At 51.6% G+C, this 27,815-nt stretch overlaps 2 protein-coding genes across 2 annotated transcripts in view; one reads left to right on the top strand and one right to left on the bottom strand.

The window, feature by feature from the left end:
* Positions 1–1,387: 1,387 nt before the first annotated feature.
* On the top strand, positions 1,388–3,744 carry ENHO (energy homeostasis associated). The gene is made up of 2 exons (XM_064403789.1): positions 1,388–1,563; positions 2,108–3,744. The coding sequence occupies exon 2, from the start codon at positions 2,378–2,380 to the stop codon at positions 2,561–2,563; it is 186 nt and encodes a 61-aa protein (XP_064259859.1). The 5' UTR covers positions 1,388–1,563; positions 2,108–2,377; the 3' UTR covers positions 2,564–3,744.
* Positions 3,745–4,720: 976 nt separating this feature from the next.
* DNAI1 (dynein axonemal intermediate chain 1) overlaps positions 4,721–27,815 on the bottom strand; it is a 136,536-nt gene continuing 113,441 nt past the window's right edge. Inside the window, exon 20 of the mRNA XM_064403788.1 lies at positions 4,721–4,984. Within this exon, the coding sequence (XP_064259858.1) occupies positions 4,880–4,984 (105 nt within the window). The 3' untranslated portion in view covers positions 4,721–4,879. The remainder of the gene's footprint in view (positions 4,985–27,815) is intronic.

Below are 27,815 nucleotides of genomic sequence, written 5' to 3'. Positions count from 1 at the left end.
CCTGGGCTATCATGGGGTCTAAGCCCACCCCTGCCTGCCTGTAGCCCTTGTGTCCTGGGAAGGATCCCAGCTCAGCCCTAGCAAGTCCGTCCTCAGCATCCTCAAGCCCTGATGTGTGTGGGATCAGATGCGTGTGTGCTCCTATGTGCTTGTGTTTGTGCATGTGTGTGTATGTGTTTGTGCATTTGTGTATTTGTGTGTGTTTGTGTGCATGTGTGTGTTTGTGTGTGTGTGTGTGCATGTGTGTGTTTGTGCATGTGTGTTTGTGTGCATGTGTGTTTGTGTGTGTTTTGTGTGCATGTGTGTGTGCCCCGGCCGGGCAGGCAGCACAGGAGGGCAGGCACAGCAGGACACAGGCAGGGCAGCACCAAGGGCAGGATCGGAGGCAGCACCGGCGGCTCTACCGGGACAGTAGTGCTGACATTACCGGGCAGTACCGGGGCAGTACCGGTCAGTACCGGGGCAGTACGGGGGCAGTACCGGGGCCATACCGGGGCAGTACCGGGGCCGTACATGGCAGTGCCCCTGGCAGTACCGGCTCAGTACGGGGGCAGCACCGGGTCAGTACCGGCTCAGTACCGGGGCAGTACCAGCTCAGTACGGGGGCAGTACCGGGGGCAGTAACGGCTCAGTACCGGGGCCGTACCAGGGTAGTACCGGAGCAGTACCGGGGCAGTACTGGCTCAGTACCGGGGCAGTACCGGGGCAGTACGGGGGTAGTACCAGGGCAGTACCGGGGCAGTACCGGGGCCGTACCGGCTCAGTACCGGCTCAGCACCGGGGCAGTACCAGGGCCGTACCGGGGCAGTACGGGGGCCGTTCCGGGGCAGTACCGGGTCAGTACCGGCTCAGCACCGGCTCAGCACCGGGGCCGTACCGGGGCCGTACCGGCTCAGCACCGGGGCAGTACCGGGGCCGTACCGGGGCAGTACCGGGGCAGTACCAGGGCAGTACCAGGGCAGCACCGGGGCAGTATCAGGGCAGTACCGGGGCAGTACCGGCTCAGCACCGGGGCAGTACCGGCTCAGCACCGGGGCCGTACCGGGGCAGTACCAGGGCCGTACCGGGGCAGTACCGGGGCAGTACCAGGGCCGTACCGGGGCAGTACCGGGGCAGTACCAGGGCAGTACCGGGTCAGTACCGGCTCAGCACCGGCTCAGCTCCCCGCCGGGTCCCGGGCCGGGCCGGCAGAGCGCGCGCTGCCCGGCGCTCTCCCCCCGCCGCTCACGTGGGAGCCGGGCGAGGGGGCGTGTCCCGAGGGAGCGCTTCGGCCAATGGTAGGCGGCGGGCGCAGGGGCTGCCCAATGGCGGGGCGGGGGCGGGGCGCCGGCAGGGCCCGCCCCCCCGGTGCCGGCGGGAGGGCGCGGGCGGCGCGCGGGGCTGCGGCACCCACGGGCGGCCGCGGCGGGGCCGCGCCGGCTGCGAGCGCTCCGCGGGGCCGCTCCGCGCCGGGACCCCGCGCCGGGACCCCGCGCCGCCAGCCCGCTCCCCGCGGGGCCCCGGCAGCGCCGCCCGCCCTCCCGCCGGCACCGGGGTCCGACCCCGGGGGAGCAGCGGAGGCAGGTGGGTAACGCCGGGGCTCCGCGGCGGGAGGGCGGAGTTGGCGGGACCTGTTGCCGTCCGGTTCCGGGGGCTCCGCGGTTGTCCCGTTCCGCGGCGGGCGGGGGTCAGCGGCCGCGGGGGTCAGACCCCGGTGGGAGCGCAGCGGGGCCGCCCTGCCCAGCTGCTCGCACCCGCCCCGGCCCCGCTCTGCGTGCCGGACCCCGCGTCCCGCCGGCTGGAACAGGAGTTGGAGGATGGAGCGGGCATCGGAGCGGGGCCAGGGCTGTCCGGAGTCACCCGGGAGCGCACGGGAGGGAAGGAGCGTGTGGGCCGGGGTGAGGCGACGGGGACAGCTCCAGCCTGGTGGCCCAGGCGGGGGATGAGGGGCTGGAAAGGGGTGCTGGAAATGTCCCCCAAACAGCACCTGACCTGGGAGCCGCTGCCGGTTTGGAACTCCAGCGGAGCCCCGTGGGCCCTGCCAGCTGTCCCCTGGCGAACACAGCCCTGAGGGGCTCCAGAGCCTGTCCCTTCATGCCTGCCCTGACCGCCACTTTCTCTCTTCCAGGTGCCGGAGGGAGAACAGTGATCCCTGTGTCCTCGCTGCCCTGTCGGAGGAGGGGAAGCCGGGAGAAAGCTTCCCTGTGGAGCGGTGCAGCCCGGGACACAGCCGTGAGCGGCCCAAGTGACGGGGTGACACTGCCGGCCTGGCCCCATCCCCGTCCCCTTTGTCCCCTGCCAATGCCGGCAGGTGGAGGCTGCACGCTCGGTCGCTGCCCTGGCATCCCAAGCGTGAGGCCGGGCTCCGGGCCCTGCCGATCCCCGCGGGACCGTGGCCATGGCGGCTGCTCTCTCCACCGGAGCCATCGTGGCAATCTCTTTTAACTGTGTCATTGCGTTGCTCATCCTCATCCTCTTCCTCATCCTCTGCAAAGCCTGCAGGACCCCCTCGTGTCCCAAGAAGACGCCGGCTTCTGATGTGGATGAGTCAAGGAATGAAGAGAAGTACCTGCTGCAGCCCTGATCTGCCTGGGGACTGGGGACTGGGCTGTGCCAGACGGGATGGCTGTGCTGCGCCTCGAGGGCTGGACCAGGCACGATGAAAGCTGAGGGGACACCCTGAGGGGAAAGCTTGCCGGGGCTGTGACAGGGGGCACGGTCCTTTGCCTTTGTGGTTGTTTTGGTGTGTGAAGTTCCACAGTGATGATGGGGATAGAGAGACAGCTGGTGGGGATATGCTACAGGGACACTCGTGCCTGTCCCAGCGCCCAGTGAGCACAGCAGGAGCTCTGCCTTCTGCACCCCTCATTTGGGAACAGGGTTGTGGGCTCTTCTCTGGCGCTCATGGCCTGGGCAGCAGCGTCACAGACCTGAGCAAAGCTGGCTGGGTGCCTGGAGAGGGGAGGCAGCAGGGCTGGCACAAGTGCAGGCTGGCTGCTCCATGGCAGGGAAACCTGAGCAGCCCCAGCCCTCCTGGGAAAGCAGGCCCTTACCGGTCCAGATGCTTGGGGGTGGCCCTGGGTGCCGTGTGCCCTCAGCCTCAGGCGGGCATTTGGCAGATGCCTGCCCGAGCAGCGGGTTTTGTGAGGCACAAGAGGGCCTGCATGGTCTGCCCGATCATCCCCGGCCTGCCTGTCAGTCCCCTCCAGCATTAGCACCAACGCTGCTAGGCAAACCACCCTCCTCCTCCTCGCTGGGTGCGTGTCCCTGCCCTCCCCTCTGCCTGCTCCCAGCCGAGGTCAGCCGTGGTTTCACCCTGCCTGTGAGCAGGCATCCCCGATCCCGCTGAGAGCAGCCTGGTGTGGCTTTTTCCTGGGGAGATGAGGGTGCCTGGACAAATAGCTTTGAAGGTTCTTTGACCCTGCCTGTTCCCTGGGGATCACAGTGGCTCTGTGGGGAGGGATGCTGTCGTCTGGCTTGTCTGCGAGCCCGACGGCTGCATCCCCTGCCCTGCCAGTGGGTGCTGTGGGTTTTGGAGGGCTCTGCCTTGCCTTTCCTAGAGCCGAGCAATAGCCACAGTCACCGCTGGCACAGCCACTGCAATAAGGGGACAGAAGGGTGGGGTGGGAGGGATGCCAGTCAGGGCTCCTGCAGAGGCTTGGCCAGGCCTGGCAGAGCCTGCGCCTCCTCCCCATGTCAGGTGTAGCAAACACATCCCTTTGCAGCCTTGTTTTTACTAGACTAATAAACGGATTGTAGGACCCACGTTGTGTCTCTGAGCTCTACCCAGTGCCTGGAAAATTCGGGGGGAGGTGGAATGTCCTGCCATCCTGGCAGGGCTGAGGAGTGGCTGTCCCAGGGCTCCAGAGGACTGTGGGTGGTTTGCTCAGGGATGGTGATAAGGAAGGGTCCTCATCCGTCTGTGGCTTCTAAATGCTGGATGAAACCTGACTGGGTATTTCCTGCCCGCCTGCCTGCCTGGGGCATGTGGGAGTCAGCAGGGAGCATTCCCCAACCTTTGTGCCAGAGGCATGGAGAGTTTCCAAGCTGTGGCCGTACTTTCCAAGGATGTTTGTGGGAGACAGGCCAGCTGAGCATATGGAGGACACCTGCCACCACACCTGCCGGGTGGCTTTGGTGCCCGGGCCTGGGAGCTGTGCACAGGGACCTGGTGGTGACAGCCGCCGCTCATCAGCATGCTGTGAGGCCACTGCTGCTGCTGCTGCCACCGCAGCCACGCAGCAGCTAATCCCCTGCTGCACACAGAGGGGTGGCAGGCTCTGCAAACCCCGCTGCCCAGCCGCTCCACAGGCACCCAGCCCCGTGCTGAGGCCCCTGGGGAGAGGGGAGCTGTGGGCCTCCCACAGCTGGTGCCTGGCAGCTGCTGCCATGGGCTGTCGGGAGGCATGGAATGTTTCTCTCTCACAGTCCAGGGGCACCAGGCCCGGTTTCCAGGCACCCTCTGGCTTAGGCTGACGCCCCAAAATCCAGTGTGCCATTCCATTTGACTTGCACAAATGCCTGGGGGGGTCTGCAGCTCAGAGCTCAGTCTCTCTGGCCACCACTCACAGTGGGGCTGGCTGCCATGAAGCTGCAGCCCTGAAGTTTTCCTAGGCCCCCTCCTGCCCTCCATAGGGCAGCAAGCCCAGTCAAGGCATGGGAAAGCCAAGGGCCTTGTGGCTCTGGGGGGCCAGGCATGGTGAGATTTGCCTAGCCCAGACATGACTGCATACCACAGCTCTCCCAGCACCTCGGTTTATTTGTCCGGGCATAGAGGAAAAGTGTTCCTGCTGTGCAAAAAGTGGGCAGCAGGGGCCCGTGGCTTGCATGCCAAGCAGCCACCGATCAAAGCCGAGCTTGTTTGGCCAGAGGCTGCCCATGGAGTCATCATTCCCCCCTCTCACTGCTCTTCCTTGCTCCCTGGCTGTCTCACCAGGCTAAGCAGCTTCTCCAGTTTTGCTATTTCCACCTCAGGACCTTTCTTCACCTCCTGGCCTTTCTTCTCCTGCAAAGAGACCAAGCAGGACAGAGCTGTGAGCACGGAGGAAAGCAGGGATGAGGAGGGGTCCAACACAGGGAGGGCTGCTGGAGTGCTGTGTCTGAGCTCTCACTCCTCACTGGAGGCTGATCCACAGGGGGATGCACCTGCTTATCCTCATATTTCAAGCCCAAGGTGCCATGAGATGTGTGAAAGCTCCTATGAGCTGGGAAAGGACACTAATGAAGTGTTTGTATGGGAATGATAGTGGATCTATTGATCCACAGTGACTAAAAGCCTTTTCTGCCTCTCTCTTCCTAGACCTTCTTAGCCCCATGGCACCGGACCACCCTCTAAGCTATGCCCCCAAGCAGTGCCAGGCAAGCAAGGCTGCTAGGGCAGTGCAGCAGTGCAGATGTCCAGACCTCCCCAAAACAGCCCCAGCATCCCCATCCCGTGCAGCTGCTCCTGGGCACAGGCAGCCAGAGGAGCAGGGGTCATCCCTTTTGCACCCAAATGGCTTTTCCAAGGAGAGCAGCTGGGTGGTGAGAGCCCCTAATGTGGTGGGGAGAAGTGAGCCAGGGCTCCCAGGTGTGCTGTTAACTCCTCACTGAGGCTTTCAGTGCCTGGACACAATTCTGTGCCAACCCTGATGCACACCTCAGCATGGGCAAGGAGGACAAGCACTTCCCACATTCCCCTAGCACCTGTCCCAAGCATCCCAGGGGCTCTCTGCCTGAGTGCTAAAGCAAACTACCAGCATCTTGAGAAAAATCACATAGCACAAGGGAAAGAGCCTGCCCAGTTCAGCCCTCACTTGTTTGGGAGCAGCAAGAGCTTTCCAAGCCTGGCAGACGATGATGTCCCTGCTGAAGGCACAAATTCCACTCAGTGCTTTGTGCAGAACACGCTTCTGCTGGGCTGTGGGCTGCAGCATTGTTCTCAACAGAGTTCTGGCACTTTGGGAAAGTGATTAACCGGGCTGAGGCTCTCCAGGTTCACATCATGTAAGACACAGCTGCAGCAGAGGAATTTTCCAAGCTACACTGAGCCCACCAAGCCCTCCGGCAGCTGAGCATCTACACCATGGGATTTCTCCAAAACAGCATCCCCACAGTCACCACTTCCATCATGAAGTGTTGTTGCCTTTCAGTCACAGCCTTCCCCTTTGCCAGCCTGCTGGATCTCGCCTTGCCTCTGGATTTGGTGGGACTCCCTTGCTTTGGGGCTGGGGAGCTCCTCTGTGTGCAGCATGGCTCTGGGCACCCAGAAAGCAGCTGCCAAGCACGGGTGAGCAGGAGGGTTGGCACAGTCTGGCAGGTGGGCTCAGGAGAGGCGGCAGCGGGCCTCCAACACTGCAGCAGAGCAAAGGGAAAGGAACATCCCTGACCACGCTCGGAGGCAGCCTTCAGAAGCTGCTGTATGGCCCTTCTTGGCATCCCCAAAGCCCAGCCTCTGCTCTCCGTGCTCTCAGAAGGCCAGAGGAGCAGCACTCAGCATCGGAGGAAGGAGACTGCCAGCTTTGCTCTCTCCCCACTTAGAACAGATCAATTCTCCTCCCGCGGAATCGGCCCCGCTGATGGCTGCGGGTGCAGCAATTACAAACACAGCCTTCCCTCCAGCGCTCAGGAATGCCAGAGCACAACACGGGAGAGCTCTCAGCCCGCTCGGGTCCTGCCGCGTCCCTCTGGCAAACTGGGCATTGCCAAGAGATGGCAACGGGAAAGCCCCCGGGGAATCCCTGTGTCCTCCCTCCTCCCAGCCCAGCACAAGCTCCATGGAGCAGAGGTTTCCTAAGCTGCCGGAGGACACTGCTGAGATGAAAGCAGTCCTGGGGGGAGGATGGGGACTGGGATACTTGGAAACCTCTCTGCCCCCAAGAAGAGAGCCCCACTGCTGTTCTGAGCACCGGAATGAGCCCAGGTTCTTTTATTTATGGAGTCCATCGTGTGCATGGTGGGACAGTGCTGGTTTGTATTAATGCCAACAGGTGAGCAGCACCCTTCATGGCTCTGGTCTGGGCACTGTGAGTGATGTTTGTAACAATGGCCCACACCACAGTAGAGCATCTCTCTGAGTGAGCGCCTTGGGATAAACACAGCTGCTCGAGGTATTTCAGGACTTAGCTATTTCTGCAGAAAAGCTGTTTTGCTGTCTGACAGCGTTCAAACTCCTCCCTTTGGCTCTCTGTGTCACACACAGCACCACACAAAGCTCCTTGGGACAGGCAAAAGAGGCACCTGCTTTGCTCAAATGGGAAGAGAAGATGCAGTCACCTCCCACCAATCTGTCTCCATCCCAAGCCCTTTGACCTCTCCACTGGCAGGGTCAGGAAGAAACCCTGACTGATGTCCTGCAGGCCCATGGGAACTGTGTCTAAGCCTTGCTGAACTCACCAGCCTCAGGCAAGGCTCAGCTCCTGGTCACCAAACTGTCCCCAAAACTTTGACTTTCACACTGTCTCAGCTCCTTTGGTGCTTCTGAGCACGCTGTAACAAAGCCACACGCAAGCCTGTAATGAGCCGTGGCTGAACCAGAGTCCTAATTTAACGCCACATAACCAAGCAAGCGAGATGACACAGGGAATGGAAATTATAATGTCCTTTTGGGGGCACTGGAATGGAAAGTTTCCCTTTATTCTGTCATCTTCTTCTCCCAGGGCACTTGTGCTTGTGAGCTGGCTAGGCCGCTGATGGCACCAGCACAGCACTGTCGGATCTGCTTGGATGCACGTGGCCGCTTCCCTCAAATCCAGGGACTTTGGCTGCATCAGACCTCTGAGGAGCAGTCCTTCTTGGAGCAGAGCTCTTGTGATGTCCCAGGGCACACACGAGGCAGGGAAGTGTCACTTCCACGCGCGGCTGCCTCCAGCAGGTGCCACAGCCAGGTGTGGAGAGGGCACTCGTGGGCTCTGGCATCCCTGCTTACACCACACCCATAGGGCTCATCAGGAGCTGAGAGTGAGTCAGGGGAGATCAATCTTCCCCCATGAAGCTGTTAGATGCAGAGCCGAGATTACAGGGGAGGTCTGTCCCTGAGCAGCCCATGGGATGGGTATTGGAGCTGCTCAGAGCAGCATTTGCATTGACTTTACTGTTAACTGCTTCCAGCTGGGGAGCAAAGTGTTCCTGTTGGAAGGGTGGTGAGGGACACGGCAGGAAAGCTCACGGCAGGAAAGCTCACGGCAGGGCCAGGAAAGGTGCAGTGTAGGGATGGGCTCTGCTCTGCTTACAGAACATGACCTCAGGGAGGAGAGATGGGGAAGAGACCCCCTGTTTGTGTCCATGCTGCTGTATTTGTGGCCAGGTTTCTCATGGCCCTTACACACCTTTACCTCATGTCTGGGGTCTTCCCTGGCTTGTCAAGCAGGGAAACTGAGGCAAAGGGCAAGGGGCTCAGGCTTACAGGCAGTGTGCAGGACCCTTGGTGGTCCTCTCAGCCCCAGGGTGAGTACTGGCACTGGAATTGAAGCAGGAGGGGACAGATGACTGAGGTGAAGCCTCAAGGGGAAGCCTGGAGTGAGAACTAGGACAAAGATGAGGATGAGGACTGGCTGCTTGAAGATCCCTTGACCTTAGGAACCTCACCCCACCCATCCACATGCTGAACTCTGCTTTCAGGTTAAGGGACTAATTTAAACCAGAGTCTTGGCTAATGCCTTCATTCCCTAGTTGAACAGTATGCCACTGAGTTAATAAAATGCTCCCATAAAAGCCGTGATGCTGGCACTTCTCAGCTGCCATGTCTTTTTCCCATTGGTGGAATAATCATAAGACATCTGCTCCAAAGTTTTGATTAAACAAGGCCAAGCATGTTTATGTTTTAAAGCAGCAAGGAAGTCAACCATGCTGACATGAGCATAGTCAGGAAAGTCCCCACGACTTCCTTGGGAGCAGAGGTGACCCTTTACCCTGCTGAGCCTTGGCCAAGGGGCACAGGCCTGTCTCTGCCCTGCTGCTGTCATGACACTGATGTCATTCCTTACTCGATGGGACTTCTGGATACAGTCATGTGGAACAGGATCTAGACATTTTATAAAGCAGCCCAGTGACCTAAGAACTGGCCTCCTGTGCACAAGGTTTAAGCTTTCACAGAGTTGTTTTGAAGGGGGTGAGATGCCTCAAGAAGACACCTAAAACTGCTTATTGTTATTATCCTCAGTGGGAAGGGGCACTCAGCCTGCCAGCTGTTCAGAGGTGTATTTTTGGGAGAAGATATTTTTTGTTCCTTCTGCTCAGGTTAAGGTGACAGTTTCAGGGCTCCTGAATTAAGGGCTCCTCCATTACCAAAACACACTAGTGGCTGGCCTGGTGAACTCAATGAATGAAAGCAAAGATGAAGCTTCCCTGGGGCATTTCTGTCAGGAAGACCAAGGAAAGCCAAACTTCTTCATGAACACAGAAAAATTTTCCTCATCATCTCCCTGGGCCACTAACCAAACATTAATAGGATCAACAGGAATATGATAAGAGCTGCAGCCCTGAAGCCCTCCAGATCTACCTCATCATGGTCCTATTGCAACCCAGTGCTGCCAAATGAAGCTGGAGCTGGGGATGATGTCTGTGCCAGGATCACTTCTGGGCTCTCAAGAAGTCCATTTACATGCAACTGCAACATGCTTTTCAACCATAGAAAGCCTTGAGGTGCACTCACAGCCTGATCTGACAGCATCGCTCCTGGCCCAAGGAAGGATTAGCTGACAGACTGGAGATAAGGATTTAGGCTTATTCCACTACTGTTTGGAATTAAATGACACAGTAAACGTTTTTGTAGGGAATGAAACCATTTTGCTGGGTCATGCAGGTGACAGCAGCCACACAGGACCAGTGGCCTCAAGGATGCTCTTACCTCCAGCTTCAGGTACAGCCTGTGCAGTTCAGAGCAAGCACCCTCACCTTGCTCAAGCTCACATCCTGACTCAGAGATTTGGCCTGGAATCTGCACTGGCCATGCCAAAGCACAGCAGGGCACAAGGGTCTCAGGGCCTCTGCTGCCTGCCTTTGCTTGTTGGAAGCCACCATTTAAATTGGGTCACAGTGCTAGGACCAGCCTGTGGCTTAGCAGCACACATCTGCCAGGAAAGGCATGGGAACAAAGGTCAGGAAGCACAAACAAAATTGGATCAGACCTGGAAGCGGATGGGATGGTCACTGGAAATAAACCAGGAGGACTTGGGCAGGGCATGTGGGCAGGGGTCACTTGTCCCTAAATAGTGGGTAGCTGCCCACAGCACACCACAGAGCTGGCCTGTTCACAAACATCTATGGGAGAGGGGCGGGGATGCCTGATGGAATGGATGGGCTCTGCAGGAGCAGGGAGCCAACAGCCTGGCCAAATCCATGGCCATCAGGGAGCACAGCCTGTGCATCCTCCGTGCTCTGTGTCTGCTCTGCCAGGGGCTGGCTGGGACTTGCTCACCCCCACTGCAGTGTCCTCTGGCCAAGCAGAAGTTGTGCACACAGCAGGAGCTGTTCCTGAAGAACTTCCCTATTCTTGCTAACTCCAGAGCCTCGAGCAATGTCTCTTACAGACCACTAATTTAGGCACCTAAATTTAGCCATAAAAAGACCACATTTAGCATGAAAACTTCAGTGAACAAGGCCAAGCTGAGTGCAGACTTGTCTCATGGCAGTCCCCACAGCTCCTCTGAACAGGGCATTACAATGATTTGTTACCTCCTTCCAAATTTATCCCTGTACCAGCTGCAGAAACCCACCAAAACCATTTAAAACTCCTGGTCTTCTATCTTTTCCATTGTCTGACACAAGTTCAAAAGAGGGATGTCATGACCCACAGTTCACAAATCACCAAATAAATAGTTTTAAAAAGAAGAAAAAATTTTAAAGTCATCTTAAGACATTATGGGTCTGAAATGAGCCAATACCATTAACTCTGCCCTGCACAGATGCTGTGACTAGGAAACATCAGCAACAAGGTCCCAAGAGGTCACACTGTGTTTTGTCAGCCTTGAGGACAATTTGGCTAAACTCCAACTGTGAGCTCTGGGTGTGTGAGACGAAGAACAGCTTTCTTTTGGGTGCATCAGCCTTAGTCACTGAGACGAGCCAACATCTAGAGACTCTATTTGAATAGAACAGCCTGGTGAGAAAAAAAAAACCAACAAACTCTTCACAAGGTACATGGAAAAGATTTTCAGTCATATCACTTAAGTGACTTGCACTAAGCACTGAGAAAAACCATTGTGTACTCATTGTGCAAGGCAATTACCCTGTCCTGGCACACTGAGACCTCCTGAAGCAGTGAGAGTGGAATAAAACCCCTAAAAGCTTTTTCCTCAAGCCCAGGGAGTCCTGGTGGTGCAAAGATCATTTGGATGAGGACAGGGGGAATGGGACGCCCTTTCCTTCACCTCACTGTGGGGACAGGCAGTGCATCACCCACCCAAACCCTGGATCCAGCCCTCCTGGATTCAGATTTTCTGCAGTGCCATTTGGCTCATCAGGATGGGATACATTACTTCAAATAGCTTTTAACGTTTTGTGAAGCCCCAATACTCAAAGCCTGTCTCCATGCCAGGTGTTATAATGGGATGCAAAGGCTGGTGGGGGCATTAGTGCCCAGTGTTTTAGCTGTGGGATCTCTCAGACACAAGCAGCGGGGAGGAAGGAAATGAGAAGGGATTTTAACTGAGATTGCCCATAAAACCCTCTAGACAGGAATACCTTGTGTTCTAGCTTGACTTCAAATATTGCTGAAATTCCAGTGGCGCCCAGACACCAAACCTCAGTGTAACCTAGGCAATCCAAAAGCTGAGCAGGCTTCCCTAACTCTTGCACCTGCCATGTGGGGCCACATCTGCAGCACCTCTTCACCTGGGCTGGCAGTCCTGGTGTGACAGGCTTGGGCACACACAGCACCCACAGGCACGTGCACCAAACCCGTCCAGAGGGATAAAATCAAGGATATGCCCTGCAGAGTGCAGTGACCCCAGCATTCTCAAGCTGCAGCCCTTGACTCCTGCCAGGCAGCACAGTCAGCCACCCAGCAACATTTCCTTATCACTCAGCATCTCTTTCTTTCTTTCTTTCTTTCTTTTTATTACTTCAGCTTTACTTTAGCATTTTGGCATGCCAGCTCAGTAAGCTGTTACGGATTAGAGTTTAATAAAAGCAATCAAACACGAATGTGAATATGCAGCTCCCGCAACTCTTGGGTGGTGCTGTTATATCATAGAGCACAGCATCTCATGAGAGAACATTTGCAGTCGTATGAACAGTATATTTTTAAAAGCTGGTGTTTTTTCAATGCTTTTTTCTCTGACCACCATTGTTAACATATACATATCCACCTTGGTCATATTTTAACTGCTTTAAGTCCAGTTGCTGTTTTTCTTTTAGCACAGCACCTTCTTTAATTATTTTTTTTTAAATACAGTTCATAAAATATTTGTATAGAAAATATATTCTTCATTGCTACTTACATGGGAGCATGTGAAAATACTTCATTTTGGGTAAATACAAGTACATGGGAAACTGGATTTTGCTATTATTAGAAGCAAAAATAAATGTCCCTGCTCAAAGAAGCCTCATATGTAATAACATTAAATGCCAATGGCATGAAAGATGTATTATGACTGATACTCTTCTGCTTATGAAAAAACTCAGTCTGCAATTTAATGTCAAGGCACATTCCTCTCTTTCTCTTTCCTGCTCTCCATGACTGAACTCAGGGATGCTTCAGAAATTGCACTAGATATTTCAGCCATATGAACAATTTTGTCATCCCAACAATGCATTCTCCTTGTGTGTTATTCATTTAAATCACAGAGCTAGGAGAGGTTAGTTCACTAGTGCACTCTTGTCCATGGTGGGAGCAGCTACTCTTAAATTGCTTCTGACATATGCTTGTCCAGTCCTTGGGGTGCCCAGCACAAGAGGCCCCACACACTGGATTTTCCCACTCTGCTCTCAACACCTGCACAGCCATTTCTTTTGAAACTCTCCAGGAATGGTGCTGCCAACCCATTCTTGGAGATGTCTGTCAGCATGTCCCTCTGACACCCACTGAAACTTTCTCCCTAGGTCTTTTTCTGCTGTCTTGTTACCTCAGAGCACTGCCTTCCTTACCCTGCCAGCCCAGGATCTCTTTGGCAGTGCTCAGCTCTCTCGTCTCCCTGTTTCCAGCCTCTCAGCTGGCTGTGCTGCCCTTGCTGCCCTCCTGCTCCTCATGACCCTCAACCCCAGTGCCCAGAACTGGAGCGGAGCAGGGTCAGATCATGTCTCCTGCTCACTCCTCTGCTGCCTGTGCTCTCTGCTCAGGTAAGTGAGACCTTTCTCTGTTCACCTCCTCAGCCAGTTATTCCAACCTCCTTCCCCTCTCCTTCTGTTTGCCTCCATCCTCACCGAAGTGCATCCTGTTTACTTCAGGCTGAGTCTCCCCATTTGCCACAGATTAAATGACTTGCACAGCTTCCCTCCACCTGCTGCACAGGAAACCGCCAGGCAAATGACAAATGCCACACAAACACTCCCAGGCCTGGGAACCAGATACACTGCTAGCCTGGACAGCGTGGGACGTCACGCTAAATCACATCAGCCACGACTGAGTGATGCTGCAGCATGCAAATCAGGGCTTAAAAGAGGTCAGCGAGGAGCTGGATGCAGGACAAGCACAGGAAATCCTGCAGCTAGAGCTGTTGTTCTTCCCTGGGATTTTACACACTCAGTGGCAGCTGAGAATTCCCTTCCTGCCCCACAGACAGACAGGGCCCAGCTGTATCCCACCACAGCACTGCTTTACCCTGGGACCTCCTGAGGGTTGCTGGTCAGTCCTCCCCTGGAGTGGGCTTGACATAGTGCTGCTCCATGCAGGATGGTTTTTGCTGCCTGTTGAGACATCTGCCCTCTGAGCCCACACATCCTGCAGTGATGCTGGGGTTGTGTTACACACACCCCATCCGTGCTCACTGACCCAGCTGCACTGGACTGCCCATAAGGGTCTGAGCAAGGGCTGTGCAGAGAACAGGATTCCTGCTCATCCCACTGCAAATGCAGGGCCCAAGCACTGCATATCAGCCAGAAGCAGGCAGGATAAAACAGTGCAGGAGAATTCCAGCAACGTGCTGGGAGGCAGCTCAGGGAGTGCTCCTCTGGGGCACAGGCACACACAGAAGCACTCATTTCCTTCTGGGAAACACTGCCAGCAGCATGCTGATATGGCCTGACCTGGTCAAAAGCTGCTCTGCAGGAAGGAACCCAGGATGGACCTGGGTGTGGGCTCCCTGGCATGCAGTGACGGGGATGGCAGCAGGGCTGGAACTGGGGATGCTCCTGTCCCACCAGCAGACACAGATTACCAAATGCTCTGCTGATGTGCCCCCACCCATGCCTCACTCTGACCCTGCCACCCAGGAACAGGCCGTCTTCTGGGTCCTGTCTGGAGACAAAGATGAGGTACACTCTGAATAAAAAGCAAATCTAGATTCTGTGTTCGTGTAAGCTGTTCAAGCAGGAGGCAGCCAATTTTAACGACAATCCAGTCTTAAGACGCTGATCTGGCTCCAGCCCAAGTCTTTGTACTAAGCTCCCTGACATCCTGTTTAGAAAAGTATTATTAAAATCTAATTGCTCCATGCATATATTGCTGTTTTAATTATAACAGAAGCAGGAGAGAGAGATGGGAGCAGTAATCAATCTCTCTGATACTAATACATTTTTGAAGAAGGAACTGGCCATGGGAAAAGCCAATCCAACACCATCTGTGGAAACCAGAGGGAGATATTCCTAGTGATTGTCCACACTGACAACAGCACAGTCTCAGTGTGGCAGGAGTGGCCTCCCTAAAGACCTCTTTGCTTTGAGATACTACTGGGATGCTGCACCTGAATTAATTTTACATGTTCGCTGCTGTGTCTCTGTTGTACCAAAATGTAATTACTTCAGAGCCATAGACCAGTTAAACCCATCTGCTCAGCTGGCTGCTGCAACTAATGGATATTCTTTGAAACAAAGTATTGCAAAATAGAGGCATGCTAGAAAGTAAATTATGTAGAAGTCACCAAGGTCCTTAAAGCAAGCACTTCCCGAAGTAATCTCTCCAATGCCCAGCAAGTCCCACCAGTACCAAAGATGGAACAAGGTTAACCAGCAGCTGGCAGTTTCAGCAAAACAGTGGCCAAGATGGCAAAATAAATGATCTGACAAATAATTCCAGGTGTAAGGACTTGAGGGGACCTGTTGACAGAGGTTAACCAACACCAATGCAATCCTTAACACTAAGTGGATAGGTGCACTACAGAAAAATTCTTCACCAAAAAGGCTTGTTAAGCACTGGAAAAGGCTTCCCAGGGAAGTTGTGGTGTCACCAGTGCTGGAGGTATTTAAAAGATATGCTGACACTCCAGGACATGATTTAGTGATGGGCTTGGCAGTGCTGGGTTAACAGCTGGAACTACCACACAGAGCTGGTCACTGCAGTGTCACTGAAAGCCTCAAACCCCAGCAAACATGGCCTGATCCTTGCCTCACTCTTTGTATTGCTGGGGCTGGGACAGACGGACATGGCTGGGGCAATGCTGCCAGGCAAAGAGCCACCATTCCCCCTGGGGGCCCTTAAAGGAGGTGACTCCTTGACGGAGTGGCAGAGATCTCATCACATCTGGATTCCACTTCTGGCTGCAGATTCCTGTGGCATAGTCAGATCATCATCTCAGGAGGGGTCACTTCTCCCCAGGCCCTCTGTTTCCATTGTGATCTGAGCCCAGGCACTGACTCCTGGTACCACCCTGGTGTGAGGGAATCCCTGAAAGTCAGATGAGTTGTCAGGCTGCAGGTCTGGGGAGAACTAGTAAGGACTGAGAAGAACCTGGTGATGTCTTCAGAGTGCTCAAGGTGATAACCAGAGGTGTTCCTCTCCACAAGCACAAAGGAGATGCCTAAACTTGCTTAGAGGAGAGGTGGAAGCAATTGTTTTTTAGAAATAATGTTACCTCAATCCCCCATATCCCACTGCTTCTCCCACAAAACAGTTAACCCTGTGGATCCTGGGAAATGCAGACAGGAATGCCAAGGTATGGTGGTTTCCCCAGGCCCTTTGCTGATCCAGCTCTTCCCTTGACTGTGAGGGAAGAGTCACAAACACTTGAGAGCTGGGTGAGACACAGCCCTGCAGAGGATGAGCCCATTACACTGCTGCATGCCTGGCATCAAGAACAATCCTGGAAAGAGACGTTTTCACAGCTGGCAACCAAGCAGGAAATAAAAGGAAGACAGAAAGGAGGCACTTGTGCTCAGAAAATTAAATCCAAATTACAGTAATTATACTTGTATTAACACCCTATTTGCCATAAAGATGCATAACATCCTTAGGTGAGAGCTGCAACTGTCCTGAAGGTGAGAAGAAGGTAACTGGAGAAAGAGTGTCAGCTTCTCCCTAGCTTGTAAAATCCTTAAGAAGTCTGGATCATCATGAATGGTTGTTTGCAATTTAAATTCCCCAGCAACCACCTGTAAATGAGTCAGCAATCCAGCAAGAGCAGCACAGAACCTGTAACAGAGCTGATTTATTCCAGCAATCCATGATTTAACCATAAAGAAAGGCATTGTTTTCTATATGACAATCTGGGGTTAGTATTCTATTGTGGCATACATAATATGAGACAAATTCTCACCTCACTCCATGATTAAATCACATCCTGTTGGAGGCATGGGATTATTCACTAAACTGGGCTCATTAGCATAATTCTGAGTCCTTGGACCACAGAAACTTGATTCATGTTCTGTATCCATGCAGAATCAAGCACAGTGGAGACCAGCCCTGGCAGATGCTGTTGGTACTTTGGGAAGGTCTTCACTGAAACCACTTCCTCGATTTCAGTCCATATCCCCCTGTAGAGATTTGGTACAAAACCTTTCAAAGTCCTTGTGACCTCCATGCTGCCAGGTCCTCTCAAGACTTTATAAGTGAACTCTGCTAGATCAGCTGAGGAATGAATAAGAAATTTGAAATGCCAGTGAGAACAACAATCCACCCTCCCAAATAAACCTGCAGGCTGCTCTGAGATTTCATCCCAGTTTTTTTGAAAACTGCTCTTTTGTGGTGATTTTTCAGCTGGTTATTCTTCCTGTTTCTGGCATAAATTCTGCACCCTCTGCACCCTCCTGGTTTAGCTCAGACACACACTGGCCATTTGGCTTGGCACCAGGAGACAAGTGCAGAGCCACAGAAGGTTCCCTCAGGAGGGACAGGTAGAGCCAAGGATGGCTACAGGGGCTGAGGGTGAGAACAACACTCAGCCCCTGTGTAATCCACGGTGTAAGAGCAGCTGTCAGTCTAGCAAACAGCCCAAATGTTTGATATTTCCTGTCACACAACAGACAAGAGCTTGAGTGGATTTTCTGCAACACAGGCAGGCAGTTGCAAGCCAGAAAGTGCTAATTAAGAAACACCAGGTGAGTGTTAATGAAAGAAATTTTGAGAGGTGAGAGAAAGCAAAGAGGATGAACCCTTCTCACCTCCTCTCCCTGGTCCTGTGTGCCATTTTCTCAGTCACTGAAAAAAAAGTGAAAGGAGCTTTCTAGGAAGAAAGAAATAAGACAAGGAGATGACAGCTGTGCTGGATTGGTGTGTCTGTTCTCTGCCCTGGGGATGAAAAACAGGCTATGAAAGGCCTTCATTTTCAGCTAATGGTTTCACCTGCAGAAAGAGAGGCAGAAAGTAGTTTAAGGGGTGAACAGAGGTGATGAGATACCAGACTGAGTCCAGCAGAGACTACCAAGACTGTCGATGGCTGGAGGATTTGCACTGAACAGATGCTGGGCTTGCTCAGCCTATAGCAGATGTAATTCTGGGTGACCTAACAGGCACCTGCCTGCACCCAAGTGGAGGATATTAAGAAGACAGAAATGGACACGCTGTAGGAGTGCACAGCAGGAGAATGAGTCACAACAGCCATAAACTGAAACAGGGAAAGATTCAACGTGACATAAGAAAGTTTTTCTCCACTATGACACTTAGTCATTGGAACAAGACTCCAGAGCGGCTGTGAGATCTCCAGCCTTGGAGTTTTCCAAGAGAAGTCTAAGCTCTGAACAGCCTTGTCTGATCTCAGGGCTGTACTTGCTCTGAGCTGGAGGCTGGACTAGAGATATCCCAACATCACCTCCAGCCTGAAGGATCCTGTGGCTTTGCAATCCCAGGATGTTCTCCATGACCAGGTGTAAACTGGAAGATGAGTCTTTCAGCTCTACCCTACTCTGCCATTATGGTCTTATTTCTAAGCAAATGTCCTCTTAAACCTTGTATAGCTCATAATGGCAGGAGCAGTGCAGACCAATACAGCCCTCAATTCCCAGCTCCTGGAGAACACTGGCACAGAGGAAACCAGTTCCCCAGCACCCTCCTCCCAGAGTATCTAGATGCTGTGGAAGCTACACACGCCATTTGAATGTTGGTGTCAAAGGGGTAAAGAGAAGAAGAAAAATGACAACCAGGAAGCTCTGGAGAAAACCCAGAGAGCAGAAGCCTGAGGCAGATGGTGACAGGACCTAGGAGGAAGCTGGAATATGAGTCTGTGAGCTGGCACCACAGAGTTTTTTTCCCCTACCCATGCCTACCCACAAGTTGAAAAGCTGACATAAGAGGGGAGATTATATAACGCCAGACATGTAGGACAAGTAGATGTTATCCCACTATGTTAAATCAGTGGCAGAAAAAATGATAACATGGGTTTAGTGTCAATAAATTCCCACTGTTACTGTAGCACCTTGTTGTTGCTGAGTGCTTGCAGTTTGATCATTTAACACACAGGCTAAAAACCAAGCCATAATCAACAAAAGTGAGGAGTTCAGGAGTCTGTAAATGCAGCTACGTGGCCTGTTCTGAGCTGTCATTACCCCTTTGTAAAAGCTGTGAATCTCTCTCCGTAATGCTACCTGACAACTCCCCTATCATGTCAGTGAGATCAAAAAGTGGAAGTAGATTTTATATCTTTTTAAACCCAGAAATAATGATTATGATTCACACAGCTTCAGTCAGTAACCTGAACACAACAATGACTCTTCCTGGAGCTAAAACAGAGCTTTCACTAAAAGACAAGGTGTTTTGACCTGAAGGAGTTTGAGGGATGCAGACAAGCTAGTGCCATGCTAAATAGGTGTGCTTAAGCCCTTGTTTAATTTGGTCAGCTGCCAAATCCCATTATATCTCTGTCTGCTGATTTTAAAGAGCTTTCCTTCATGGCAAATCCCTCCCCGAGTAGGCGCCTTTAGGATGAAATCAAATTATATTTTGTTAAAATATATTTAGATATTATATAGAATTTCATTACATATTATATATTATATAATATTTGATAAATGCATACAATATAGAATATAATTGTATTACATACACAACCTTAAATTACACAATTTAAATTATAAGTTATAAAGCTTAATTTACTTGCAAGGTCCTGAAAACCTCCTTGAAGTTATGAAGTTAGGTCAACCATCTTGGTCTTTCAAGACTTACTTTCCATTTCCACTTCCCATCAATCAGTCAATCAATGGCTCAATCAATCAGTCAATCAATCAATCAATCACCTCCACTGCAGAGTCAACCCTGGATGTGTGCAGAGACCCCTTCTTATTTACATTTAAAGTTCTGCTGGTCCCAGCTCTCTTTAACAGAGTCCACACAGGTGTTTTGTAGTGCTTCTTCTTTTAAGCAGGGTGATTATTTCCACAGAAAGTCCATATTCAACCATTCTTTGAGGCATAAGTAGTATCTTGACAAAGGTTTACCACAGGTCTGAGTCAAACAGCAATTGTCAAGTAAGGCTGAAAGCCCCTGGAGTACTACATGTATAAGGGAGAGTGGTGGTGTTTAAGAGATCTCATGTTGATAGACAAGCAATTCTTTCTGAAGCAGGGGAAACAGGTCAATTGCAATGTTTAAGGCTCCTCTGAGTCCTTCAACCACATCACATAATGTGTGGCATTTCTGCCGTACTTCCCAGCCCAATCCACATGAGCCTTAAAAAACCTGGGCTCACTCACTCAGGGAGAGGCAGGGACAAGGTGCACTCAGGGGTTTCACTAAAGCCTGCAGAGAGCCAAAAGCACAGGCTGTGAAGCACAGACACAAAGGCTGTACCTCTCCAGTGAACCCCTGCCAGTTACTTCAAGCTGGGTAAGGGACAGGGTAGAGAGAAGATATGGATTGGAGATACCAATTGCCTTGTCTTGTTAACCCCTGCTCAGCCTGCCACCACAACTGAGTATTTCAGAGATAAGGGAACAGAGGCCTGGAGCTCTCTCTGCCAAGCCATATCTCTTTCTTCCATTGCAGTTAGGCAGTGGTGGTGCCCCATTTTCTTCTTTTCTAAGTCAGAGCTCAGACTAACCTTGACTTGAAATGCTGGTCTGATTGCAGAAGACTTTGCCTACCACACAGGCATTGGAAAAATCATGGCTGGCAGCACATCCCTGGTTATGAGCAGGGTAGAAGCACTCTCAAGAATTAAATTTCCCCACACAGCAAGGTGCAGGCAACTTGCAGTTTTCCCTATCACTGTAGAAGGGATGACAGCTCCTTCTGCAAGGCTTTATACCCCACAGCCAGTCAGGATTTCCATCCCTGGGCACTGCACTTCAGGCTGAAGCTACCCCAGGCTCTCCCAGCTGCAGAAGCAGGACCCATGTCCCTCTCTTTTGCTGGTGCTTTAGGCTGGAAAACCCCACGAGGCTGAGCTGAGTGAGACAGCACCTCCAGAGCCCTGCCTTCGGCCTCGTGGCAGTGGACAAGAAGAGGTTTGTCAGGGTGGGCTTCCATTTCACTTGTGCAGCCTAACTTTTTCAGCCCTCAGGTTGCAGGAGTCATTTGGGCTGCAGTGTTTTTACAGCACAGGTTTTAAAGCACAGCTTTTCTTCTTGAGCAGGAAGTTCTAATTGAAACTGAATCCATCACCTTTTTGCTCAGCTCTGTTACGAAGTCAAACCAAGAGGCAAAGCCTGGCATGCTTTTTTTGTTGTTGCTGTTGTTATTGACATGAAATACACAAAATTATTAATTTCCTGCACTCCCACTGAACGTCCATCAGTTGGCCAGGCCAGAGAAAATGAGAGCCTTTGAGTTTATTTCCCTGGCTTCGCATGTTGCTTCAGTGCAGATCAAAGCAGGAAACCTAATCCTGGAGAGGGATGAGCATCCTCCAGTCTCACAGCTGCATTTGCAAAGTTGTTTCTGGTCATTCTGGTGCCTGACTGTTTTGGTGTCTTACTTCTGACAGCAAGTCTATATAATCATTAAAAAGTCAGATGAGGCAAACAAATAAGAAAGCAGTAACTGAGCAGTGCTGATATTCATGCTCCTTCCTGTGCTTCTGGGAAGGATCCTTTCCCCTCTCCTCAGGATATATGAACCAAGACCAGTAACCACGTGGGGAGATTTCTGGTCTAGTTGAGCAGGGTTAGTGTGTACCCAGACAGCACAGGCTTGCAGGGAAAGGCAATGACTTTCATTAACTCAAATAATACATATCTGGAGAATAAAATACCAGCTTTAGGGCAAAAGCACTTCTCTCTTCTTCCCAGGACTACTTATTTACGTAATAGAAGATGCTATCTGTACCCACGTACTTTGTTTTGATTACTGTTTGAGACCATCCTGACCACAAAGCCCCAGCCCCCTGGGAAGGGCAGCAGTTATTACACCTGATCAACCTACAGCCTTAATCTGATGCATTTCCCGGGGGAATTTCAGGAGATGATAGGGATCAGGAAGCTGAAAAAGGTAAATGCAGCAACTATCCTGAAAATAAAACCATTCAGTTTAATTTCACTTTTCAGAAGATGAATGGAACAAGTCAACAACCTATAAGTGCCTGAAATGCATCATTACTAATGTGAATTTGCACCAAAGAAGTCATGCTGCACCAATCTGATTTCTTTTGCAACAGTACAAAACACCTTGTGGACTGAAAGGCATGGAAGTCATTAATCATGACCTTGGGAAGATTTGCCATTGTCTCCCTTGATATTCTGATCTTGAAGTGATACAATAGATCTACATAAAGTGAGTAGAAACTGGTAAAACCTGGCTGAATATTTGTACCCGGAGCTGTCAGCACCGAGATGTGTGTAACCCTCACAGCTCCTGGTGGGGGTCTGGTCAGAGTTTCTGTTAGTGCTTGGATACTGGGACAGACGGGAAGGCTGCAGGTGTCCAGGAAGGCAGGACTGGAATTTGAAATTACTTTGCTGGACCAGAGACATGCTCTGGAAAACCTGCATGTGAATTAGCAAGGACAAATGCAAGATACTGAGATTGAGCAGGGACAATCCCCAGCACAAATGGACTGTTCTGCCATCAGTGTTGGAGTTAGAGGGGTAATCACCTGGATGGAACCTGGCACTCCTGTGAAACAGTAAAACAGCCAGCTCTGCCACTGCAAAGGAATTGGAGCAGCATGGGCAGGCATGTGAAAAGATCTCTTTGTGCTGGGGAGGGCAGCACCCACAGGACATGGTGCAGCAAGGGCACAGTTCATGGAAGGCTGGTCTGGGGGATAACAACAAGATTTCAACCCAACAGGTGGGAGGTTGGAAAACACAACATCGTCCTGGCAGAACAGGTCTCTGCACTGCCCAGGCCCCACGAGGGGTGAGGAGGTCAGGCACACCTTAGACTGGGAGCAGTGGGATCACTGGCAGCTCCCTGGTGAGATATGGGAGTAGAGGAGACCAGGGGATGTTTGCCCTAAGACAGCCTCACACAGTCGGTGCCTGGCATGCCTTCTCACAAAATCAGTCAGTGAATTGGAGCATAAGTTTCCCTCCAGGAGAACCCAGGAGCTGCTTTGATTGTAGCCATCACTGCATCTCACACAGCCAGAGGGACTGTAAGTCAGACCCTCTTCTCCTCTGCTTCACAGGGCTCTTCCTTTTCTCCACAGGATAAAAATAATCCTCTTGCGTCAGTTCCATCTCTGTGAGCAGCGAGACATTTTATTCATCGGCGATCCCTTCCCTTCTCTCATTTAAACAATTCTGCATTGACCCCATCAAGTCAATTTGTGCAAGGGACATTTATTTGCCCTGCCTGCAGGTGTAGGTGTCTCTGTTTTTCTTTTGGAGAAGGCTGGTAGGCGGCACAAGCATGAGCTGGGGAGAGGCTCAGGAAGGGCTGGAAGCAGGACGATGGTTTCGATCAGGGCGTGCAGGGGCATGACGGGCTTCAGATGGATGCACCCAGAGTCACAAAACCCACAGGTGAACTCTGCAAGCGAAGGGCTTTCTACAGCAGTGCATTTGGGGTGTGTTTTACAATGGCACAGACACAATCTCCCAGGCAGGGAGCTGCCCTCTGTGTCTCCACAGGCAGCCTCAGCCCTTTCCAGCCCAGGCCGGCTGTTTGGGGAAGGCTGTGTCAGGTTCTGGCAAAGGCTCAGGAGGAGTTACAGGAATGTGCCAGATATCAAGCTGTTCCTTTGGCCCTCATAGCTGCATTTCTTCCTATTCCATGTCATGACAAATTTCCTGCATTTGTCACTGTAGCAAATATCATCAGGCTCTACAACGAGGAACACTGTCCCAGAGCTCCCAGTCAATGCCCAGGGACTAGGTACCACAGAATCACAGAACCTTAAGGGGTTGGGAAGGACCTCAAAGACCATTCAGTGCCAACCCCCAGCCTACCATGGGCAAGCACACATCCCACTAGACCGGGCTACTCAAGGCATTGTCCATCCTGGCCTTGAACACTGCCTGGGCTGTGGTATCCACAGCGTCCCCGAGCAACCTGTCCTGTGGTCTAAACAATCTCACAGGAAAAGAATTCTTCCAAATATCTAACCTAAACTTCCCCTCTCAATTTGTATCCATTCTCCTTGTAGAACTCCAAGAAGAGTAAAAGCCCACATTCTCCAAGCTTTGGGGAATTACTGGATTCTGTGTGGCAAGGCAAAAACAGGAGGGGAAAGAGTCTTGCAAATGAAGACCAGTGTCCTGTTCTCCATCCCTGCTGAGTGAGTTCTTAGGTGCTCAAAACACTACACAACCATGAGCTGGAGAGAATGAGTCACATTTCTCCACCTTAACTGCATGACCAGTGGACACCATGGCAAACAGAGGCCAAACCTACACTGTGGAGGTAGAGAGCCAACAAGGAGCTGCTGGCCTGCATTCCAGGATTTTATGTCCTTTTCTGTCCAGGTCCCCCATGGGATGCCTGCTCCTTCCTACTTGTACTATGATCCAGCTTCTCATCCCTTTTGTCATACCACTGCCATCTCTTCCCTCTGCCCCTTGCTCCACTTCCTAATTTTCTTCAGTTTTTCAGTGACCTGGCTGGCTCAGCTTGAAATCTTGGGCTCAATAGTCTGTGACATCCAAGTGCAGGAAGGAGGCAGGAGAGCCTTCCAGGATCTGGGCCCTGGTGGGACAGGGCTGTCCATCACTGCACCCCAACTGCAGCTCCATCCCTAAGGTATGACTGTATTGGATGTGTCCCAAAAGCACTCAGCAGGAGGGAAGAGGCTGTAGGAGAGTAATCCATGGTGCCTGTGGACAAATGTCACTTGGCTGCTGTGGCTCCAAGGGAGATGGGTGTCCTCATCCTACTCAACATGGAGAGGAGCTGTATCTCATCCAAGGACATACAGAGGCCAGGACCATGGCTGGCTCTCTGAGGCCCCAGGCACTGCTTTGCATCTTGTTCTCATGACAAGCCTTGTCCTTCAAACACACCCTGAGCTAACAAGCTTTCCTCCTTCATTCCCCTGTGCAGAGCCAGTGCTCAGGAATAGCTGCACTGCACTCCTGAGAGCTGCTTGGGGCTCTCTGGCATAAAATCAGCTCACCCTCAGATGACCTGGAGGATAAGCATCCACGTTACCTCCTTCATCAGGCCACTCTAATCAGCTCTGGCAGGGGGGCTGAACACTGAATTGTCTCTGCAGAGCAGGTTGGTGACTGGCAGTCCTGCACTCACACCCAGCCATTGCTAGGAGAATGAGAGCCTCCAAAAAGCCTCCACTGCTGGCTCTGGCAAAGCCATGCTTTGAAAACACATTGTTCCCCTAGGAACAACCTCTGACCTGGTACTGGGGCTGTTATTCAGGAAAAGAACTGGTGATTTCTCAGGGTATCCCAATTTCCAGGATGGGATTTAAGTCATCTGCAGAGAAACAAATGCACAGAGGACAAAGAACAGGATGAACAGGTGAGCCAAGTAGATCCTGTGAGGATGAGCCGTGACCCACTTGCCATAAAATTGCTCTGTGCTTTCTGCCAAGGCACTGAAGAAAGCCGAGGCTCCGGCTCAAAGAGGAACTGTGCAAGCTGAACAGACATATTCAGGCAATTGCAGATCTAACCAAAATGAAAGTCCTTTGAAAACATAAGGCAAGGCTCCTTCTCATGCATTAGGCATTTCCCAGGACAGGCAGCAATGGGCTCTTCAGGCTGCAGAGAAGCAAAGTCCAGACTGCTGGGACTTGGGGAGCTCTAGCATGGCAGACACTAAAGAACAGACACAATCTGTGCACAAAGGAAGAGAAAGCAAAGCCTGCAGATAAAACAGTGCTTGTAGCAACACAACAGCACCAATGTGGAGAAATAAAAGGGAAGGTGTAAACAAGGCACAACTAGAAACCAATTTTGCTCAGCCAAATTGAGATCTCACTTACTAAGGACTGCAAATCCAAGGACACACACCAGATTTATGTCTAGGCAGTCTTGACTATTATTGATCACAAAACCAAATCCCCCTAGTATTTTTCTCCAAACTGCTAGTATTGCAAAATGGAGCAATCTCACATTACTTTCAAACAAAGGCAATTCTTTTTACTAAACAGACCTTCAAAGAAAAAACTAAAAAGTCAAAGCCAGTCTTCTTGGCTTTGCCAGTATCCCCTCGACAGCACACAGCACCTCACAGAATGAGACTTGCACTTTAGAAATTATTCATAAGTACTATGGATTTTTTGTAAAATGGGACCTTTTCTTGCTTCACTTGCCAGTGTTTCCATTTAACGTACTAAACACATTTCACCCTGACCACTGGGAATTGACTTAAAATAGCTTGTAAATATGCTGATGTTCTCTCTCCAACAACTGCCAAACACAGCAGCCACAGAAAGGGACATTACATAACAAAAAAAAAGGTTGAAGATGTGGCCAGGAAGAGCAAAAGGAAGAATAATTCCAGCTCTTGACCTTGGGGTTCAACAATGCTTCTGCTACATAGAGCTGTCTTCTCCCTTCATACATTGATGCAACCCAAAAGTTATTTCACCAAAAGCAAAGAAAACATTTAATGAGAGTATTCAAGTCCTGCTGATCTATCCCTGCTAGTCTGGGTTAGCTCTCCAAACATGCTGAGTATCTAAGGTTGCCAAACCTCTGTTCAGGATCCAGAACCCTCTGTAACTGTGGGGCAACACTCTTGGACACCTGGATTTGTGCACTGTGGCTGTGCCCAGGGTGTCCAGGTAAATATCCAAAGGCTTCCATTTTGCCCAGGAACTGCAGCCTGCTGGCACATGGACCATCCCATTTCCCAAGTAACAGCTTTCCAGGTTTAGACAGTCCCTTCATTTTATCTCAGGCTATGCTAGATTGGGAGGAACCTGATGTGGGACAGTGGAGGGAGAAGAGATCCTATGGGGCTGCAAAGGTCTTCCTGCTAATGGCTTTCCTAGCACAGTGTCAGGGCAGGAAATCATGGAGATAGCAAGGAGAAGGCAGAAGGGGCATGGGAGCTTGTGCTTGCCGGTGTTCCCCTTGGTGGTTGTTGATTTACAGTTATGAGTCACAGGTAGCAAAACAGCCCCAGGCCACAAGCAGTGCTGCTCACACCCTGTCGATCTCCACACCAGTGGCACAGCCTCTTGCTGGGACCTGCATGCCCTGAACCCAGAGACTGTCACAGCAAACACCTCCAGACCTTCCTGCTCCAAGGCAGGCTCAGAGCCGCCTCTGTCTCCAACCTCCTCTTCTTGAAGGTTTCCAGCAATGGGTTTCCTTCCCACACCAAAGAATAAACACTGGTGCATATATCCCTACATGGCCTACAAAAGTGGCACAGAAAGCTGTGAACAGTCAGACACAGGGTTTCACGAGTCCCTGGATGCACCTGTGTTCCTCAGCTCTCCCCCTAACAGTACAGAGAGCAGCTACTTGCAACTAGACTAAATAACAGGGGAGGGACTGAAAAGAAACCAAAAAGCATTTTAAAATTTCAGCGTAAGCCATCAAGCTGCAGGTCAGTTTTTATGAGACCCAAGCTCATTTGTAATGTGCTTCCTTATCCGGAGGCCAAACTGGCTCTGGAGGAGGCAATCCTCATGAAGGCAGGGCACAGCAGCACACCAAATTCCTCCAGCACTGCTTGTGCTTTGTGCTTCTGGGTCACTGAGCAATTAGCCAGTTCTGAGGAGACACTGAGAAAATTGGCCATGGCTCGAGCAGCACAGAAGGCATTGAGAGAGAAGCATTTGCATGAAAACGGAGGGACTAAGAATTACAGTGCTAGAAGAGCAAAACTTGACCTGTTTGGAGAGGAGAGACAAGTGCTTTTCTCTCAGACAGAATGAGAACTGCTGGGATAGGAAATATAGGGACAAAAATGCTTCCCTCAGTACTAAACAGCTCACCAATCCAGGAGTGACGTGACCTTGGAGAATGGATCTAATCCATAGCTTCCTTCCTTAAATACAGTCAGATGTGCAGATAGACTGCACATGTTGCAACAGGAGGAGGGAGTTCAAGTTTGTATTTCAGTATTTACATGCCGGCTGGTTGATCCCTTACACCTCCCTACAGAGCTACAGGAAAACACTAAGGACAGAAACAATCTCTTGATCCTTTACTCCTTCAAGTTACTCCCTGTAACCCTCGGTGATAGAAACACAAAGCTA

This window comes from Passer domesticus, chromosome Z, assembly GCF_036417665.1.
Source record: "Passer domesticus isolate bPasDom1 chromosome Z, bPasDom1.hap1, whole genome shotgun sequence".
Lineage (NCBI taxonomy): Eukaryota > Metazoa > Chordata > Aves > Passeriformes > Passeridae > Passer > Passer domesticus.
This window is presented reverse-complemented; position numbering and strand designations above follow the sequence as displayed.

Bases quoted from the DNA above. Each gene is read 5' to 3' on its own strand.
- ENHO (XM_064403789.1), top strand. From the start codon at position 2,378: ATGGCGGCTGCTCTCTCCACCGGAGCCATCGTGGCAATCTCTTTTAAC.